The 21,963-nt window shown below is 44.7% G+C and overlaps 1 protein-coding gene across 1 annotated transcript in view; it reads left to right on the plus strand.

The window, feature by feature from the left end:
* The window catches only part of LOC126482139 (synaptic vesicle glycoprotein 2C-like), a 173,853-nt gene that overhangs the window by 149,308 nt on the left and 2,582 nt on the right, over window positions 1-21,963 (plus strand). Inside the window, exons 10-12 of the mRNA XM_050106116.1 lie at window positions 9,268-9,382; window positions 9,506-9,665; window positions 17,156-17,283. Of these exons, the coding sequence (XP_049962073.1) occupies window positions 9,268-9,382; window positions 9,506-9,665; window positions 17,156-17,283 (403 nt within the window). The remainder of the gene's footprint in view (window positions 1-9,267; window positions 9,383-9,505; window positions 9,666-17,155; window positions 17,284-21,963) is intronic.

Consider the following 21,963-nt stretch of genomic DNA (forward strand, 5'->3'; position numbering starts at 1 on the left):
ATTTCTTCCTCAAATTAAGGCCGGTATTGGATATTAGTAGACTTCTCTTGGCCAGAAATGCCTTTTTTGCCATAGCGAGTCTGCTTTTGACGTCCTCCTTGCTCCGTCCGTCATTGGTTATTTTACTGCCTAGGTAGCAGAATTCCTTAACTTCATTGACTTCGTGACCATCAATCCTGATGTTAAGTTTCTCGCTGTTATCATTTCTACTACTTCTCATTACCTTCGTCTTTCTCCGATTTACTCTCAAACCATACTGTGTACTCATTAGACTGTTCATTCCGTTCAGCAGATCATTTAATTCTTCTTCACTTTCACTCAGGATAGCAGTGTCATCAGCGAATCGTATCATTGATATCCTTTCACCTTGTATTTTAATTCCACTTCTGAACCTATCTTTTATTTCCATCATTGCTTCCTCGATGTACAGATTGAAGAGTAGGGGCGAAAGGCTACAGGCTTGTCTTACACCCTTCTTAATACGAGCACTTCGTTCTTGATCGTCCACTCTTATTATTCCCTCTTGGTTGTTGTACATATTGTATATGACCCGTCTCTCCCTATAGCTTACCCCTACTTTTTTCAGAATCACGAACAGCTTGCATCATTTTATATTGTCGAACGCTTTTTCCAGGTCGACAAATCCTATGAAAGTGTCTTGATTTTTCTTTAGCCTTGCTTCCATTATTATCCGTAACGTCAGAATTGCCTCTCTCGTCCCTTTACTTTTCCTAAAGCCAAACTGATCGTCACCTAGCGCATTCTCATTTTTCTTTTCCATTCTTCTGTAGCCTACTGAAAAACCGCTTCTAAGACAGAGTGCCAGGTCTGTACTACAGGGTGGTCGGAAATTCTCGTTACAGACTTCTGGGACTTGTAGAGTACATCGTATTTTGAATAGGAACCCATGTCTGGAAACGCCATCCAACGAGACTACAGATCATCAAAGTTATGGGCGCGGGCGTCTATTAATGTACGTATACGTGATTCCGTGATGATGTTACAGACTTTCTAAGTTGACAGAAAACGATAAATGTATTAATTTGAAGTAAGTATCCCTGTACCGGAAACGAACGAGTCGGAAGTTATGAAGGAAAACCGTTCTGATACCCTTGACAGTTGAATACATATACCGGTTCTTGTGTTGCGAAGAGTGTAGGACTGGTAACTTTCAGTGGTGGTAGTGTGGACATAAACGAGAAAAAACGTCCAGTAAACGTGGGCTCTAAATTGCATACCTGAGGAGCTATGACCATTCGTTCATTTTCGCTAATGTGAAACACATCTCCTCTACTGAGCAAGTGTTCACAGCTGTTAAGGTACGCACTTCAGAGCCCACGTTTATTGGACATTTTTCTCGCTTTTGTCCACACTACAACTACTGGAAGTTACCATCCCCACACTCTTCGCAATACAAGAACCGGTACATGTATTCAACTGTCAGAGGTATCAGAACGGTTTTCGTTTATAACTTTCGACTCGTTCGTTTCCGGTACAGGGATCCTTACTTGAAATTAATACATTTATCGTTATCCATCATACTAGAAAGTCTGTAACATCATCACGGAATCACCCCGTGTATACGTACATTTACAGACGCTCTCGTCTATAACTTTGGCGCTCTGTAGTCTCGTTGGATGACGTTTCCGGACATGGGTTCCTATTCAAAATACGATGTGCTCACTCCCCTATACAAATCCCAGAAGTCTGTAACGGGAATTTCCAACCACCCTGTATGTGCAGGTTATCTAGGCTCCAGCCGAACCATAAAAGTTTCGAGTTTAAAATATACGTACATTGCCTAATCATATTAATGTGGCCATCTCTCTAAAGCCTGCATAACCGCTATTTGCAGCGCAAACCGTCACGAGATATGCAGGAAGAGAGTCATTGATGTTATGGAAGGTACTGACAGGAATGTGGAGCCATGGCGGCTCCGATGCCGAGGTCAGCTGCGCTAGGTTTCGCGCTTGAGGAGCCATGACGCGAACAGCCGGATCGAGATGGTCCCACAAATTCTCGATTGGTAGTTTGATGGCAGAAGGAGAACGGTAAATTCATCCTGGTGCTCTTCGAACCACGCATGTACACTGTGAGGTGTGGCGCTTTATCATGTTGAAAAATGCCACTGCCGTCGGTAAACATGTTCGTCATGAAGGATTATATGTGGTCTGTAACCAGTGTACGACACTCCTTTGCCGTCATGGTGCCTTGCACCACCTCCACTGGACCTATGTATGCCCACGTGAATGCTTCCCAGGGAATAATAGAACCGCCGACAGCTCGTCTCCGTCCCGCAGTACGGGTGCCAAGCAGCTGTTCCCTTCGGAGACCACGGATTCACGTCCACCCATTGGCACAATAAAAAAGTTTTCGGCATTTATCACACCATGCAACGCCCTGACACTGCGCCAACGTCCAGTGTCGATGGTCACATGGCCATTTCAGTCGTAATTGCCGATGTCTTGATGTTTACATTGGCACATGCGAGGGTCGTCGGATGTGGAAGTCCATCGTTAGCTGTGTTCGGCGCATTGTGCGTTCAGACACCCTTGTACTCTGCCCAAAATTAAAGTCTGACGTTAGTTACGCCACATTTCCCAGCCTGTCCTTTTTTTACCAGTCTGCCCAGCCTACGACGTCCGACATCTGTAATGAGGAGGGCCGCCCACCCCCTCGACATCTGGTCGTGGGCTCACCTTGGTCTCGCAACGTGTTGAAGACACTTACCATAGCATTGCTCTACCACCCGACAAGTCGTGCGGCTTCCGAAATGCTCGTGCGGAGACTCCGAGCCATCACAATCTGCCTCGGTCAAACTCAGATAGATCGCGCACCTTCCCCGTTCTGCGCATAGATAACAAGCTCACTGATGCTACATGCACCGTGCGTGTGTGTGACTGCCAATCATTCCTCGCCAGGTGTCTGTGCTATCGTCTAGACGTGTTAATGTCGATAGTAGGTCGATGGTCATAATGTTCCGGCTCATCAATATATGGCCCGTGGTGAACCACAGTTACCTCAGCTCCAGTTTTGGATAGCACCATTTTGTCATGCACTGTATACTTTAACCATGTATACTTTAACCATCACAGTACGATAATTAGTTTACTGTCTACTTTTAAACTTGCGACTAAGTTTTTCCATTCGTCGCTGAACTTTGTTTGCCCTAGAGACAAACTACACAAGGCCATCAGTAAAACTAAGGTGTTTCAGATAGGTTCCGATAACATATTTTGGTTTCCCCAGTGTAAGGATCTCAAAATTTCTTCTGTGGATGTTGAGAAAAGATTTTATGTTATGAAAACTCTTTGCCTGACTTGTTTGCAGCTTAAAATTTTCCATTACTTAAAATGATCCAATGTACTATATTCAGCTGTACAGCTCGCTCGTTCATTTCCATGATCAAAGTCTGTTTTTTCCTTGTGAATGGTGCTTGATAATTTTTGTCAATATCTTGCACGTTGAAAACAGAGGCACAGACTTGTAATTTTTAAGGTCTTGTCTTCTCCTTTCTTGTGAAGAAAAATAATTACAGTGTTATTTTAGTTTCTGGGAATCGAATTATTTTGCAAACATTCTCCAATTCTAATTTCTTTCATATAGTTTGCTCCAGCTCATACCATTTCGTTGTATAATCTCCCAGTGGCTTTCTTTGTTCGTATCTCGAATGACCTTATGTACCCCATCTGATATTACCTCCAGCATCACATTATTTTCATTATTATTTACCCATGTTTCTCATTCGTCTCTTAAACTACGCTAACATTTTACGAAATCTTGGAATACTTATAAATTATCTCACTGTTTCAGTTAAAATGGCGTCTGCCATATACATTAGTGTACACACATGTTCTGAAAAATACAAAGAAAAAAATACGTTGAACGACTAGAGACAGGACGTATGTATTCACATGCCATGTGCAGAAATTGTTAGCTTTTGAACCCTGTCGGCCCTCGGGTTCAAGGTCGACATTGATATCGCAGCGCAACAGCACCTACGGTAAAACGTGCCTGCGGCTCTCGTTGTCGATATAAACCGAAGGTAATGTGTGACTTGAGCAGATGTGCAGGATACCTCACAGACGTATGCGCGAACTATACCGTCAAATCAGTGAGCTTGGAAGAGGACGCGTTATTGGCACGAGAGACTCTGATGCATCCATCCGGAAAATTGCTGCTCTTGTGGGACGAAGCATCTCGGCAGCGCAAGACGTGTGTGCAGAATGGTTCATGGAAGGTCATAGAACACGCCGAGATGGGTCAGTGGGTCAGGTCACACCACCCAGACTCCAACTCTTCCCCCCTCCCCGGCTCCTCCCGAGAAGATCGACGCCTTTCAGGACAAGTCTGCGACCTCATCAGCTCTGGTGCAACACACTCTTACACTATCAGGGCTGTCAGTTCTTAGCCATTTATTATAACATGGGTTAGGTGCACGCCGTCCACTTCTTCGCCTACTTTTGACGAATGCGCAGAAACTTGGCAGACGGCAGTGGTATGTGGAACGACATCACTGGCGACAGGAATGGCATCCCACATTTTGGTTCGCTGCAGACAGGGGGAGCGGCATCACAGTGACTGCATTTGCACAAGACATACAGATCCAACTGAGCGCCTTATGGTGAGGGCTGTTATGGGTATAACCACAAATCGCAGATGGTGAATGTCCAGGTCACTGTGACCAGTGTGACCTATGTGGATGACATCCTGCGATCCGTATCCATTCCCTTTCTGCACAGCGCTCCAGACGCCATTATTCATCAAGGCAATGCACGATCGCATGCTGCTGTACGAACACGTGCCTTCTAGTTATCTGTCCCACGAGATCACCAGACTTGTCGCCAATAGAAAATGTGTGGGATGTGGTGAAACTACGGTTGCTTCACTGTCACCCGATGTCAACCACTATAGACGGACTTTGGGTTCAGGTGAAAGCGCCACGGAACAAGTTACCAGGGCCCATGGCACAACCTGTACCTACTTGGCAGTTCATACTGAACAAGGACATGATCATTTCTGCAGAACATACTAATATACGTATCCTGTGAATATGAACGTCCTGTTTCTAGTCGTTCAGGATGTTCCGTTTTTCCTGAACATGAGTGTAATTTAGTTTGTAGCCATCATAAGTTTTGGTTTTGTTTTCTATACACTTTTATTGTTTAAATAATTTCCAGTATATCATCTCACATCCTCACGAACATATTTACGAATGGTTTCACTTCATCCAGTAGAGCCGGCCGGGGTGGCCGAGCGGTTCTAGGCGCTACAGTCGGGAACCGCGCGACCGCTACGGTCGCAGGTTCGAATCCTGCCTCTGGCATGGGTGTGTGTGGTGTCCTTAGGTTAGATAGGTTTAAGTAGTTCTAAGTTCTAGGGGACTGATGACTTTAGAAGTTAAGTCCCATAGTGCTCAGAGCCATTCGAACCATTCATCCAGTAGATGCGCTCTTGTTCGTGCTATCTGTTACCCGAAGCTGTTCTCTCCTCTCTAATAGATACCACGTTCCGTGCGGGATTTCCTTCGCTTTTGCTTTAGTCATTCCTGCTGCTTATTTTCGTTTTGCATACGTACAGTACATTTACTGAATAATAGCCCCTTTCATCTGTGTCTAATCTACATTTTCTAGGGTACTGAACTTGTTAGTTAATATTATTTGTTATATCTCAGCCGCGTGGGATTAGCTGAGCGGTCTGAGGCGCTGCAGTCATGGACTGTGCGGCTGATCCCTGCGGAGGTTCGAGTCCTCCCTCGGGCATGGGTATGTGTTTGTCCTTAGGATAATTTAGTTTAAATAGTGTGTAAGCTTAGGGACTGATGACCTTAGCAGTTAAGCCCCATAAGATTTCACACACATTTTGTTATATCTCAATATTCATTGATAAATTTTCATGGGTTACATTTACGATTTCCAAGCCAATAAGTCTTTTTCTATCTAACTTCGTATCGATTTTTACTCAGCACCTTGAGAATCTATGATCATTTTCTATTCAGAATTGATCTGCAACATCTTTCACGATGATAAACGCTAGTGTTGTTTGGTACGCTGATACATCCTCCAGCTTCCACGTATGCACAATTGTACCATGGCAGAGTATTTGCGTATCTGAACAACGAATGCACTTGTAAAACGCAAAAAACGGGTACTAAATTGGGCGAGATGGATCTTTAGGTGAAAGGACTGGTAAATATGTCGCATGCCCCATGACATGTCTTTGTCCCGTACCAGGGCACTTATCTCAGAAGCAGACATTCCAGACCAATACACTACAAAATTTCAACTGATATATTAGATATTATTATATATTATATATGCATTGAAGAGCCAAAGAAACTGATACACCTGCCTACTAACAAGGGAACCTCCCCATCGCACCCCCCTCAGATTTGGTTATAAGTGGATAGGCCTTGAAAAACTGAACACAGATCAATCGAGAAAACAGGAAGAAGTTGTGTGGAACTATGAAAACAATAAGCAAAATATACATACTGAGTAGTCCATGGCAAGACAGGCAACTTCAACGACATTATGAGCTCAGTAGCGCCGTGGTCCCGTGGTTAGCGTGAGCAGCTGCGGAGCGAGAGATCCTTGGTTCAAGTCTTCCCTCGAGTGAAAAGTTTAATTTTTTATTTTCAGACAATTATTGTCTGACAAATTCTTATGTTTTCATCACTTTTTGGGAGTGATTATCACATACACAAGAAAACCTAAATCAGGCAAGGTAGAAGAATCTTTTTACCCATTCGCCAAGTGTGCAAGCTAGGTGGGTCGACAACATATTCCTGTCATGTGATGCACATGCCGTCACCAGTGTCGTATAGAATATACCAGACATGTTTTCCTGTGGAGGAATCGGTTGACCTATGACCTTGCGATCAAATGTTTTCGGTTCCCATTGGAGAGGCACGTCCTTTCGTCTACTAATCGCACGGTTTTGCGGTGCGGTCGCAAAACACAGACACTAAACTTATTACAGTGAACAGAGACGTCAATGAACGAACGGACAGATCATAACTTCGCGAAAATAAAAAAAATTAAAATTTTAACTCGAGTGAAGACTTGACCCAAGGACCCCTAGTTCCGCAGCTGCTCACTCAGACCACAGGACCACGGCGCTCCTGTGCTCACATGATCCTCGATGTTGCCTATCTTGCGCATGGACTACTCAGTTTGTATATTTTGCTTATTTTTTTCATAGTTCCACACAACTTCTTCCTGTTTTCTCGATTGATCTGTGTTCAGTTTTTTCAAGGCCTATCCACTGTGCCAACTTATAACTAAATCTGAGGGGGGTGCGATGGGGAGGTTCCCTTGTAAGTACAGGGTCCCCGCGAGCACGCGGAAGTGCCGCAACACGACGTGGCATGGACTCGATTAATGTCTGAAGTAGTGCTGGAGGGAACTGACACCATGAGTCGTGGAGGGCTGTCCATAAATCAGTAAGAGTGCGGGTGGGTGGAGATCTCTTCTGAACAACACATTGCAAGGCATCCCAGATATGCTCAGTTATGTTCATGCGTGGGGAGTTTGTTGGCCAGCGGAAGTGTTTAAACTCAGAACAGTGTTACTGGAGACACACTGTAGCAATTATAGACGTTTGGGGTGTCGCATTGCCCTGGTGGAATTGCCCAAGTACCTCAGAATGCACAGTGGATATGAATGGATGCAGGTGATCACATAGGGTGCTTTTACGTACATGTCACACGTCAGAGTCGTATCTAGACGTATCGGGGGTCCCATACTGCTCCAACTGCACACACCCCGCATCATTACAGAACCCCCACCAACTTTAACAGTCCCCTGCTGACATGCAGGACACAGGGTTTCATGAGGTTGTCTCCATACCCGTAGACGTCCATCCGCTCGATACAATTTGAAACGAGACTCGTCCGACCAGGAAACATGTTTCCAGCCATCAAGAGTCCGATGTCGGTGTTGACGGGACAATGTAAGGCGGAAAGCTTTGTGTCGTGCAATCAAGGGTACACGAGTGGCCTTTCGGAACCGAAAACTCATATCGATTATGTTTCTTTGAATAATTCGCACGCTGGCACTTGCTGATGGCCCAGCATTGAAATCTGCACCAATTTGCGGAAGGACTGAACTTCTATCAGGTTGAACGCTTCAGTCATCGTTGGTCCCGTTCTTGCAGGATCTTTTTCCGGCCGCAGCGATATCGGAGATTTGATGTTTTAGCGTATTCGTAATACTCACGGTACACTCGTGAAATGGTTGTGTGGGAAAATCCCCACTTCATCGCTACCTCGGAGAAGCTGTATCCCATCGCTCGTGCGACGACTATAACACCATGTGCAGATTCACTTAAGTCTTGGTAACCTGCTATTGTAGCAGCAGTAATATACCTAACAACTGCGCCACTAATTTTTTCTCTTATACAGGTGTTGCCGACCTTAGCGCCGTATTCCACCTGTTTACGTATCTCTGTATTTGAATACGCATGCCTATAGCTGTTTCTTTGGCGCTTTAGTGTATATGCTGCCCGTTTCGGTTCATTTAACCATGTTCACACTATACAGACATAAGAGTGTGAAACTTCCTGGCAGATTAAGACTGTGTGCTCGACCGAGACTCGAACTCGGGACCTTTGTCTTTCGCGGGCAAGTGCTCTACCATCTGAGCTACCGAAGCACGACTCACGCCCGGTCCTCACAGCTTTACTTCTGCCAGTATCTCGTCTCTTACCTTCCAAACTTTACAGAAGCTCCGCTGCAGAGTGAAAATCTCATTCTGGAAACATCCATCAGGCTGTGGTTAAGCCATGTCTCCGCAATATCCTTTCTTTCAGGAGTGCTAGTTCTGCAAGCTTCGCAGGAGAGCTTCTGTAAAGTTTGGAACGTAGGAGACGAGATACTGGCAGAAGTAAAGCTGTGAGGACCGGGCGTGAGTCGCGCTTCGGTAACTCAGATGGTAGAGCACTTGCCCGCGAAAGGCAAAGGTCCCGAGTTCAAGTCTCGGTCGGGCACACAGTTTTAATCTGCCAGGAAGTTTCATATCAGCACACATTCCGCTGCAGAGTGAAAATCTCATTCTGGATAAGAGTATGAGTTTATCGGTGCTGCAATGCGTCTGTTTGTACTGATGGTTCATCTGTGACGCTTCGGCATTAATTGGCTGACACGTTCTGTCCATTCGACTAAACTTACCTAAAGGTTATCTTCCATAATAAGAGGAAGGAGGCACGTCATCTTGTAGTATACAGAAAACTCTCTGCGCCAGTGACTTAGGTACTGTAATTTTTCAGACAGTGGCCAACAGCCGACTTTACATCAACTCTATTATCGTGGGTGTGGTGTCTGCGTTGGGCTACAGCTGCGCGGGGCAGTTCGTCAACTGGCTGGGCTACCGAACTCTGATGAGTGAGTACCAACGACGGCCAGCGCGTATTGAGGCGTTTGCTAAGCCAGCGGTTTTTTTTAAACTAACCACAGTTACTCAGGTGTGAGATTAGGATGAACTGAGGTGGTGTGTGTCTCTCGCAGTGATCTGCTTCTTCTCGAGTGGAGCTTTCGGCATCGGAGTCCAGTGGTCGACCAACACCGACCTGACGCTGGCCATGCTGTCGCTGTACCTGGCGCTCGTCGGCATCTGCTCCACCTGCATGATGGGCGTCGTCGTCACCATATTCCCCACCTCTCTAAGGTACGCTGGTGATAATACGCGGCAGAGAAACAAGAACGGTGGAGTATTTCGTTAAAAGAATTTTGCTGCGAAGACCAGTTAAATGAAAACCGAACGCCTGTCACAACGGGACATGGTTCCATTGAGAAGAAATCACTGCACGCCTTAATACATAGACCCATTCAAAGACGAGACGATCAGTTCCTCTTTCGTAAAATGCGGGCTGCAGCTCATTGACCCACATGTTGGATCCACTCTTGCCCTTCCTCGTCCGACTGAATGCGACATTCATACGTGTCTTTCTTCAGGCCACCAAAGACGTGAAAATCACACGACGAAAGATCCGTGCTGTACGAAGAAAATGCCACCGTCTCCCAACGAAATTGCAGAAGCATAATAACCTTCGATTGGCAGTGTGAGGCCGGGCGTTACCAAGAAACAGGATGATTCCGCCCGACTGAATTCCCGGACGAAGAAGTGCATGGGCGGGTGTGGTTGTAGATCTGTCAGCGACCGGCCGCGTTCTGCAAAAAAGGAATTGATCGTCTCGCCTTCCAGTGGGATAAATGTCTTGACACCGTGGTGATCCCGTTGTGGCGGGTGTTCGATTTCATTTGACTGCTCATTATATTTTGCAATAAATTGTAGCACACTGAATGTGTATAGGAGAGGCCTCAAAAAGGAGGTTACACATTATCATGACAGACCAGGTAAATTTATTGAATGCTGCACTACGCTTCACAATCACACACATACACTCCTGGAAATTGAAATAAGAACACCGTGAATTCATTGTCCCAGGAAGGGGAAACTTTATTGACACATTCCTGGGGTCAGATACATCACATGATCACACTGACAGAGCCACAGGCACATAGACACAGGCAACAGAGCATGCACAATGTCGGCACTAGTACAGTGTATATCCACCTTTCGCAGCAATGCAGGCTGCTATTCTCCCATGGAGACGATCGTAGAGATGCTGGATGTAGTCCTGTGGAACGGCTTGCCATGCCATTTCCACCTGGTGCCTCAGTTGGACCAGCGTTCGTGCTGGACGTGCAGACCGCGTGAGACGACCCTTCATCCAGTCCCAAACATGCTCAATGGGGGACAGATCCGGAGATCTTGCTGGCCAGGGTAGTTGACTTACACCTTCTAGAGCACGTTGGGTGGCACGGGATACATGCGGACGTGCATTGTCCTGTTGGAACAGCAAGTTCCCTTGCCGGTCTAGGAATGGTAGAACGATGGGTTCGATGACGGTTTGGATGTACCGTGCACTATTCAGTGTCCCCTCGACGATCACCAGTGGTGTACGGCCAGTGTAGGAGATCGCTCCCCACACCATGATGCCGGGTGTTGGCCCTGTGTGCCTCGGTCGTATGCAGTCCTGATTGTGGCGCTCACCTGCACGGCGCCAAACACGCATACGACCATCATTGGCACCAAGGTAGAAGCGACTCTCATCGCTGAAGACGACACGTCTCCATTCGTCCCTCCATTCACGCCTGTCGCGACACCACTGGAGGCGGGCTGCACGATGTTGGGGCGTGAGCGGAAGACGGCCTAACGGTGTGCGGGACCGTAGCCCAGCTTCATGGAGACGGTTGCGAATGGTCCTCGCCGATACCCCAAGAGCAACAGTGTCCCTAATTTGCTGGGAAGTGGCGGTGCGGTCCCCTACGGCACTGCGTAGGATCCTACGGTCTTGGCGTGCATCCGTGCGTCGCTGCGGTCCGGTCCCAGATCGACGGGCACGTGCACCTTCCGCCGACCACTGGCGACAACATCGATGTACTGTGGAGACCTCACGCCCCACGTGTTGAGCAATTCGGCGGTACGTCCACCCGGCCTCCCGCATGCCCAATATACGCCCTCGCTCAAAGTCCGTCAACTGCACATACGGTTCACGTCCACGCTGTCGCGGCATGCTACCAATGTTAAAGACTGCGATGGAGCTCCGTATGCCACGGCAAACTGGCTGACACTGACGGCGGCGGTGCACAAATGCTGCGCAGCTAGCGCCATTCGACGGCCAACACCGCGGTTCCTGGTGTGTCCGCTGTGCCGTGCGTGTGATCATTGCTTGTACAGCCCTCTCGCAGTGTCCGGAGCAAGTATGGTGGGTCTGACACACCGGTGTCAATGTGTTCTTTTTTCCATTTCCAGGAGTGTATGTAACGCTATTTTTCAGTACAGTTACCAAGTCTCTGTTAGCAACGGACGGAACGTTTTACCAATCATCGAATTCCCCGACTATAAAAATCCGCTATTTCGACACGGATCCGTTCGAAAACATCTGTATGAACGTTCTTAGGGTTGGAAAATCTCTTTTCTCTCACAACGTTTTTCAGCTTGCCGAAAAGACGAACTGCCTGGTGCAGGATCTTGACTTCCAGATGGGCACCACAGGCGTCTGTGCGAAAAAGGGCAAATTATTGGACCATTTCTGTGCGTTTACCCGTGACATTGAGTTGTATCCGTATACCGCCAGAAATTAAGGATCAGTCCTTCAGGAATTGAGACGTTTGGCTCAATAATTGTGCTTTCCTGCGTCGTACTTCAAATCTGGTGTTTATTTCTGTTTGCCTCGCCATTTCAATTGTAGCTGTGATGAACCTGTTAATCACACCGCAGCAGAACTGTGTCTGCCGGGAACCTGTGACAGGTACTCTCTTCTGTCAAAGAGTCAATCTTGTTGTGCAATGGTCTTAGCGTCGGACCACGCACGTAACTTACTTTGTGAAGTGCCTACGTAATATCGTGTGAGATTGTCCACGTGTTAAGGCACTATATTTACGTCCGAGAGGACTAGGATTAAAAACCCCTTGTTGTCATCCTAATTCAGAATCTCTATGTCTCTCTCATCACTTGAGGTCAATATTGAATCGTTACGTACCCTTCCACCATCGTTCTACAGGCTGAGCGAGTGTTCCAAACACGGCGTCGTGATAATTGACCCCCACCCTTTTTTTTCTCTTTTCATAAACTCGCGGTGCCATTAACTGTGAAACAAAACTCGAAAATTTTTCAGTGTGCAAGGGATTGAGCTGTAGAGAGGAACATAACGCGTCCGTATCTCCCGCTATCGAGGTCGTAAGACCGGGTTCGATTCCCGGCGGGGTCAGGGATTTTCTCTGCCTCGTGATGACTGGGTGTTGTGTGATGTCCTTAGGTTAGTTAGGTTTGAGTAGTTCTAATTTCTAGGGGACTGATGACCATAGATGTTAAGTCCCATAGTGCTCAGAGCCATTTGAACCATTTTGAGGTCGTAAGAGATGGACATGATAATCAGTGAAAACACGTTACCAATGTCACGGCGTATATAGTGTACAGAATGGCCAAGCTAGGAATGTGAGCGACAGGATAGGCAATGAATTTCATGGTAATAAATTGAAGGCATAATTGACACTGAAGTGCTTTATTGGAAGAAGGGATACAGAGGCCATGCATGGGGGAAGACATGACAATACTTCAGTCTCTCCAAGAACAGTCCGTTGCCTGCCGAGGCCAGTAACAGAGAGAGCGAGCAAACCCCGAGGCCCGCTATAGCTAAATGTCTTCCGATCTGACTGGAAGAAGCTCATCGGTCGTCTGAAAAGCGCTGACAGGGCACGTGGGTCTTCGCTTCCACGCCCCAGGCTTGGTGCAGTATCGAAACTACCTACACTGCTACAGTACTTAGAATTAGTAACAACTAGGAACTGAACAGTTAGTAGACCACCCCTACCATGGAAGAGCGTTGCATACAGCAAAGCTACAATCACCTTTGCTAACGAACGAAGTCTGTCATTGCTGCGGAACGTGTTTTCACCGGGTATAGAATGGAATACTAGAAAGAGTAAGTTTACCTGCTACTGATGCTCTTTGGGATTCCATTATTAAAGAATCTGTGGAAATGCTCACTGCGAAAAACCTTATCAATCTGGACAGAGGCTGTCGGTTGGACAACACATGAAATCCCCTTACCTCCACCATTTGTTCTCAGCGTAAACGGCAGACTACTATCTTTTTTAAATTATTGGCTTTCGGGGCGTGCCATCTTAACAGGGGAACTCAGTCATGGCGATACGAAAGTGACGATAACACAACTCCCAGTCCCCAAGCCGAGAAAATCTCCGACCTGGCCGGGAATCGGGCCCTGGCCCCTTCGGTTAGTAATCCGCTTCGCTGAATGCGGAGTTACCGAGGCGGACAGCGGACTCGTTGAGAGCCATTGAGAGCGGCAGCCCACCGGAACAGCCGAGTTTCGCGTTTGCAACATCGAGGGCACTGCCTACAAGCAGTGTTATCCTGGTAGTTACAATGTGAAACGTACAGAGGACGCTAGCAACCAGTGCAACGTGGGTAGCATGTGACATATATCGTCCGCTCACCTAGATGTGTCCAGAAGAAACATCGCTGCGTGCTGCACAGCCAGCTGCACACGTCGGATATTCTATACGCCAGAAAATTTTCAAGATCCACATCCGACTCAATCAGGTTCGGTTAGAATTGTCGAAGAAAGTGTCTGTATCCTCTATTGGGGTTTACAGTTACCTATTTATTTTAACAGACAAAATACGATAGAAGCCAGGCAGAGTCAGCGACTATGTTCTAAATTTCAATATCTGTAATTAAACAAAATTTAATCCTCTCCACCTACCTCCTCAGAGATTCGTTTCTTCCAGTACCAGCATAAACTGTAGACCGTTAGATTTGTTCATAGGCATTCTGGTACGTCCCTCCTGCGTAGCTCTACCCATAGAACCAACTGGGGGGATTAGTTTGCTTTCAAAATTTCTTTGCAAAAAATCAAGAGATTATTTACATCAGTGAGTTAACAGTGGCTAAATTCCTTGTTGTTGTTTCACTAGTTTTCTTTGTATACTGAGCTCTGCATCACTGATTATTAGTGATTTATCCATCTTCTGGAGAATTTTTGCAGCTTAAGGGTAAAGATGACCAAATTACTTCCTGTCGTTGCTCTACGTTTGCATCTGCAGGATGTTAGTGAAATAAGGGCGTGTATTGATCCCAGTCTATAACAACCAGTCCGACACTTAGTAATAGCCTCGACAAGATCTAGGACCTCAGGACTACTAGTGATCATTAGATTACTGAAACAAAATTTGTGTGTATTTTGTGGTGGCAGTTCCAGGGAAGGAACGAAGTACAAGTAGCTTTGGCTGGAACGCTCAGACGACTGAAGTTCGACATCCAGTCTAGCTGCAGATGTCTTCGTGGAACCCTATTTCACAAGATGATACCATACATCTTTAGGTCTTCCCTATTCATAACTTACCAACATTAGCGTTTATAGAGGCGACTATACAAGATACTGAAATTTTTGTGCGAGGAAATTTGTTCACATCGTATAACCATGCGACTGTAAAACCGTATGTCCGCTAATTATATTTGCATAGTAAGGCCATAAAACTCGATTCACGTGAGATTATTGGATTATGGTTTCTCCCTTCATTACGTGCACAGACTTTGCAGGAAGATTTCTCACACAGCCGCAGGGAGAATATAATCATAACCGTAAATGCTTCAGTTTAACTTAGTACAGATTTCACTTTATTTTAATGAGATGTTACCATTTAGTCGCCCTGTTGATGTAATTACCGAAGTTTTCTGCAGCATAGCGAATAAGAATATAGAAATGCGGATAAGCTGTAATAAACCCCATAGTGGACACACTGTCGTAGGCAAGACAGACGCAAAGACAACATACGCCGTAGTAATACAGGGAGTAGATTGAAAAATCGGCCAACCAATATTATCTCTTTACCATGGTTTCGATATATGTTTCTTAGAAACATTGACCTTATTACATCATATGATGCCACAATAGATTGATGAAGCCGAGCGGCTCTTTTCACAAACGAAATTGATAAAACAAAGAGTTATTGCAAGCCATGGCTTTAGATAGCGCCAGATCAGATTTTTCATTCTATTCAGAATTACATAGTTGCTGTTTCGCAGCCATGTTTCAGATTTTGTAATATAGGGAGCCCCAGGAGGAGTGGTGAGTATTCTGGAATAAGACATGAACGATCATTCGAAGCAAAAAAGTCTAGTAAATATGGACTCCAAAAAGCATACTTTAAGAGCTATGAACAGTTCATCATCTTCAATACAGAGAAACACACATTTCTTCTATTGCAAGCTCTTTGCTTTCCATATTTTGAGAGGTTGCAGTAAGGACAAAAAAAAAAAAAAAATGTCCAGTAAACAGGGGCTCCGAAGTGTATATCGTAAGAGTTATGAGCACTCTCTCACGTTCCCTACTGTGAAACACATCTATTCTACTAAAAAAGTGCTCATGGATGTTAAGGAATGGATTCTAGAACCCATAACTGTTAGAAAATTTAGTACTGTTTTGTCCTTACTACCTCCTCCCAAAATATGGAAAGCAAAGAGGCTGAAATAGAAGAGATTTGTTTCACAGTGTCTAAGATGAAGAGGTGGTCTCTACTCTTAAGGTACGTATTTTAGAGACTTTTTTTCTTCGAATGATCGTTCAAGCCATATCACTAAAATCGACCATTCCTCCTACTACACCCTGTACAGACACTATTTAGATTCTATGAGGACGCTGTATACAGTACATTAAAATCGCTTTACAAATATTGGGGAAGGAGTCCTCAACTGATGAAACAAAAATAAAGTTACATTATTAAGTTGTTTCAGTTATAATTGAAAAAGCATTGTTCAGTGCTCATCCTGACTACGTTCACAGTAAATTCACGTGTTATTAACGCACAGAAACTGACAGATGTGATCAAAATGATCCAGTTATGTAGTCGTCGTATCGCGGATTGCCCTGCAGGTGGTGTGAAGACTTTATAAACTTTCCATGACACAGTGACAAGGGGTTTCCACATTCGGAACGTCCCCTAGTAAATTTATCCTTTTACGTGCTTCCACAGACAAGTAGACAAGTAGTCAAAGGCCGTAAGTCGCATGCTATTTGACTTGTATTCCATACGGTTGACGTCGGGCAGTGCATCTCGAACATTCTCAGTTCTATGTTCTGGAGCTCCAAATCGTCAATGCTGACCTCATCATGGGTTGAACAGGTGCAGAGAATAACTGACTACTAACTCAGATAATGACTGATAAATCGAAATGAACAACATTTGTCATACGTCGAAAATTCCCCATCGACTGTTAAAAAACTACTGTAACACCACTAATGCTCGAAAAACTTAATTCCCTTTCCAAATTTCTGTTTGGTTTCCTCCATGCTCCGATCGATATACAGGTTGAACAACAAATATCTGAATGAAATTATTCTGGGAAATAGGCCGCGTTATTCTGAAACATCAAAACAACTGAAATACTGACACTTCGATCGAATGACATCTGAGTACTGACTACCATGTAAGGAATGACAGAAGCTGACTAGCTCATAACCTCCATAAGACTGCTTTCAACTGACGCTAACGAATGAAAAATTCAGCCGATTTTATCCGTTATCGGCAAACAGTACACACTGGAACTCGGTCGTCTCTCTGTTACAGGACCACGGCTGTCAGCCTGACCATGATGTTCGGCAGAATCGCTGCTCTATCGGGCAACGTCATCTTCCCTGTGCTGCTGGACATAAGCTGTCAGCTGCCTTTCTTCATTGTTAGCGGTGTCAACATAGGTAAGTATTATAATTATCTGCCAAGCGTTGCACTTGCTTAAAGTTGTACTAAGTACTTCAGGTATGATAAGTATGCGGAAATTTGGAAATTTGTGGTAAGGCCTTAAAGGACTAAACTGCTGAGGTCATCGGTCCCTAAGCTTACGTACTACTTAATCTAACTAAACTTACGCTAAGAACAACACACACACCCATGGCCGAGGGAGGACTCGAACCTCCGACGGGGGGAGCCACGGGGACCTTGACAAGGCGCCCTAGACCGCACTGCTACCCCGCGCGGCTGATGTAAATGTGGGGAATCAATGCAAAGTAGGAGATATGTTTCATGAAGATGCTGATATAACATACGTGATTACACTCCCATATCAAAAGTATTCGGACACCGAGTAGGCATTAATGTGGGACGTGTTCACCCTCCGCCTACATGACGGCTTGAACAACGCTGGAGACACTTTCAGCGAGATGAACGGAGGTTTGTGGAAAAAATTAACCTTTCTTCCTCAAGAATCGAAACCAGAGAAGGTAGCAATGGTCGCTATGCTCTGTAGGGAGGTCGTTATTGTAACTTCTTTGAGTTCAAGTCGGGATTCTGGACAGGCCAAACCATTTCAGGAATGTTATGGTCCACCAACCATTATCTCGCGATGCTGCTTTACACTAATTACCCAAAACATTATGCACCTGCTTAATAGCCTGTTCGCCCGTCTTTGGAACGAAATACATCACTGACTCTACGCATCAGAGATCCGACAGTTTGTGGCGGTTTGTGGTCGTATGTGGTATTAGATCATTGTACCCCATTCAGTTTAACTTCCTACAAACAGTCATTATGCTAACTTGACTGTTGGTAGCACTTTGGAACTCATGAATTCCTTCGCTGACACCATGAGAATTTTTACAACCATACTCCGGAATGCTCGACGGTTCCTGTCCGTCAGTACATGAGGTGTGCCTGGCCTTGGTTTAATTGTGGTTGTTCCTTGGCGTTAGCACATCACCAACTGTCGACACGGACAGCTTTAGTAAGATTGAAATACCCCTGATGGATTTGTTAGTCCGGATATCAGGAGACAGATCGGAGCGTGGAATGTCAGATCCCATAATCGGGCAGGTAGGTTAGAAAATTTAAAAAGGGAAATGCATAGGTTAAAGTAAGGTATAGTGGGAATTAGTGAAGTTCGGTGGCAGGAGGAACAAGACTTTTGGTCAGGTGAATGCAGGGTTACAAATACAAAATCAAATAGGGGTAATGCAGGAGTAGGTTTAATAATGAATGAAAAATAGGAGTGCGGGTAAGCTACTACAAACAGCATAGTGGAAGCATTATTGTGGCCAAGATAGACACGAAGCCCACGCCTACTACAGTAGTACAAGTTTATATGCCAACTAGCTCTGCAGATGATGAAGAAATTGATGAAATGTATGATGAGATAAAAGAAATTATTCAGATAGTGAAGGGAGATGAAAATTTAATAGTCATGGGTGACTGGAATTCGACAGTAGGAGAAGGAAGAGAAGGAAACGTAGTAGGTGAATATGGATTGGGGCTAAGAAATGAGAGACGAAGCCACCTGGTAGAATTTTGCACAGAGCATAATTTAATCATAGCTAACACTTGGTTCAAGAATCATGAAAGAAGGTTGTATACATGGAAGAACCCTGGAGATACTAAAAGGTTTCAGATAAATTATATAATGGTAAGACTGAGATTTAGGAACCAGATTTTAAATTGTAAGACATTTCTAGGGGCAGATGTGGACTGTGACAACAATCTATTGGTTATGAACTGTAGATTAAAACTGAAGGAACTGCAAAAAGATGGGAATTTAAGGAGATGGGACCTGGATAAACTGACTAACCCAGAGGTTGTGCAGAGTTTCAGGGAGAGCATAAGGGAACAATTGACAGCAGTGGGGGAAAGAAGTACAGTAGAAGAAGAATGGGTAGCTCTGAGGGATGAAGTAGTGAAGGCAGCAGAGGATCAAGTAGGTAAAAAGACGAGGGCTAGTAGAAATCCTTGGGTAGCAGAGGAAATATTGAATTTAATTGATGAAAGGAGGAAACATAAAAACACAGTAAATGAAGCAGGCAAAAAGGAATACAAACGTCTCAAAAATGAGATCGACAGGAAGTGCAAAATGGCTAAGCAGGGATGGCTAGAGGACAAATGTAAGGATGTAGAGGCTTATCTCATTAGAGGTAAAATAGATACTGCCTGCAGGAAAATTAAAGAGACCTTTGCAGAAAAGAGAGCCACTTGTATGAATATCAAGAGCTCAGATGGAAACCCAGTCCTAACAAAAAAGGGAAAGCAGAAAGGTGGAAGTAGTATATAGAGGGTCTATACAAGGGCGATGTACTTGAGGATGATATTATAGAAATGGAAGAGAATGTAGATGAAGATGAAATGGGAGATACGATACTGCGTGAAGAGTTTGATGTGAAAATTACCGAACTATCAGTTTAATAAGTCACAGCTGCAAAATACTAACGCGAATTCTTTACAGACGAATGGAAAAACTGGTAGAAGCCGACCTCAGGGAAGATCAGTTTGGATTCCGTAGAAATATTGGAACACGTGAGGCAATACTGACCTTACGACTTATCTTAGAAGAAAGATTAAGGAAAGGCATACCTACGTTTCTAGCATTTGTAGACTTAGAGAAAGCTTTTGACAATGTTGACTGGAATACTCTCTATCAAATTCTAAAGGTGGTAGGGGTAAAATAAAATGAGCGAAAGGCTATTTACAATTTGTACAGAAATCAGATGGCAGTTATAAGAGTAGAGGAACATGAAAGGGAAGCAGTGGTTGGGAAGGGAGTGAGACAGGGTTGTAGCCTCTCCCCGATGTTATTCAATCTGTATATTGAGCAAGCAGTAAAGAAACAAAAGAAAAATTCGGAGTAGGTATTAAAATCCATGGAGAAGAAATAAAAACTTTGAGGTTCGCCGATGACATTGTAATTCTGCCAGAGACAGCAAAGGACTTAGAAGAGCAGTTGAACGGAATGGACAGTGTCTTGAAAGGAGGATATAAGATGAACATCAACAAAAGAAAACGAGGATAATGGAATGTGGTCGAGTTAAGTCGGGTGATGCTGAGGGAATTAGATTAGGAAATGAGACACTTAAAGTGTTTTGCTATTTGGGGAGCAAAATAACTGATGATGGTCGAAGTAGAGAAGATATAAAATGTAGACTGGCAATGACAAGGAAAGCGTTTCTCAAGAAGAGAAATTTGTTAACATCGAGTATAGATTTAAGTGTCAGGAAGTCGTTTCTGAAAGTATTTGTATGGAGTGTAGCCATGTATGGAAGTGAAACATGGACAATAAATAGTTTGAACAAGAAGAGAATAGAAGCTTTCGAAATGTGCTACAGAAGAATGCTGAAGATTAGATGGGTAGATCACATTACTAATGAGGAGGTATTGAATATAATTGGGGAGAATTTGAGTTTGTGGCACAACTTGGCAAAAAGAGGGGACCGGTTGGTAGGACATGTTCTGAGGCATCAAGGGATCACAAATTTAGCATTGGAGGGCAGCGTGGAGGGTAAAAATCGTAGAGGGAGACTAAGAGATCAATACACTAAGCAGATTCAGAAGGATGTAGGTTGGAGTAGGTACTAGGAGATGAAGAAACTTGCACAGGATAGGGTAGCATGGAGAGCTGCATCAAACCAGTCTCAGGACTGAAGACCACAACAACAACAACAACAGTCCGGATATACACTATGACCAGCCCACGTTCGAAGACATTGAGCTCTACTGACTGACCTATTCTGCCGTGACTGCTTCTCTACTGACAACACGATACGCTCCACCTCCTTTTACACTAGTTGGTCCGCCTCTCGTGACATCTAGTAGTCAATTCCGGAATACAAAGAGGTGTCCGAATACTTATTACCAGATAGTGAATACAGCTGTCGGAGGACAAAGCACTTTATCAGGAAGAGATCTGACCGTTGTCGATGAAAGATTACCGTCAAACCTTCTTGCCTAGGGACGCCAGATGAAAGTTGACGTCGTCAAGCCCTGAATGAAAATTGTGCAACGGATAACTGGGGAGAGGATCTTGAGAGCGCTACCTAGAGAGCGTGCCCTTTCTGTATGATACTAGGCAAGGGGCTGGAGGGCTCACACGCTGATGTGTGGGTCCCTGCATTCTACATCTTTTATTTTAAATGAATTCCTTTAACTTGACTTCTTTGTGATTTTTAAGGTATGTTAAAGATTGATGACAATTGATTACCTATTTATTTTAAACATTATCACTCGACGTTACAGCGACTGCAGCAATTGTTCCAGTTTACAGATATTATAATTTTACAACTTATAGCTCGGGTATATTATATACTTATCTGCACGCACATTTCTACGGGTAAGACGGATTTGCGTTGGCCAAATGTATACCATCAAAATCTCCCAAAATTTTACAAGGGACATCCACTATGTGAGGAGGATAACGGGCAAACTGGGGAACAGATACATTAACACAGGGAGTCAAATTTCCGAAACTAAACGAGAACATTCATTTCCTTACACAATCCGTAGTTGGAAATAAAAGAATTAGTACAAATATTCAAATACCTCTCTTCCATGCGTGAACATTGAGACAGACGCACTGAGGGCACGTCTGCTCACTTACCCGTCATCTGTAACACTCCCCGAATATG

Source organism: Schistocerca serialis, chromosome 5 (assembly GCF_023864345.2).
Source record: "Schistocerca serialis cubense isolate TAMUIC-IGC-003099 chromosome 5, iqSchSeri2.2, whole genome shotgun sequence".
NCBI lineage: Eukaryota > Metazoa > Arthropoda > Insecta > Orthoptera > Acrididae > Schistocerca > Schistocerca serialis.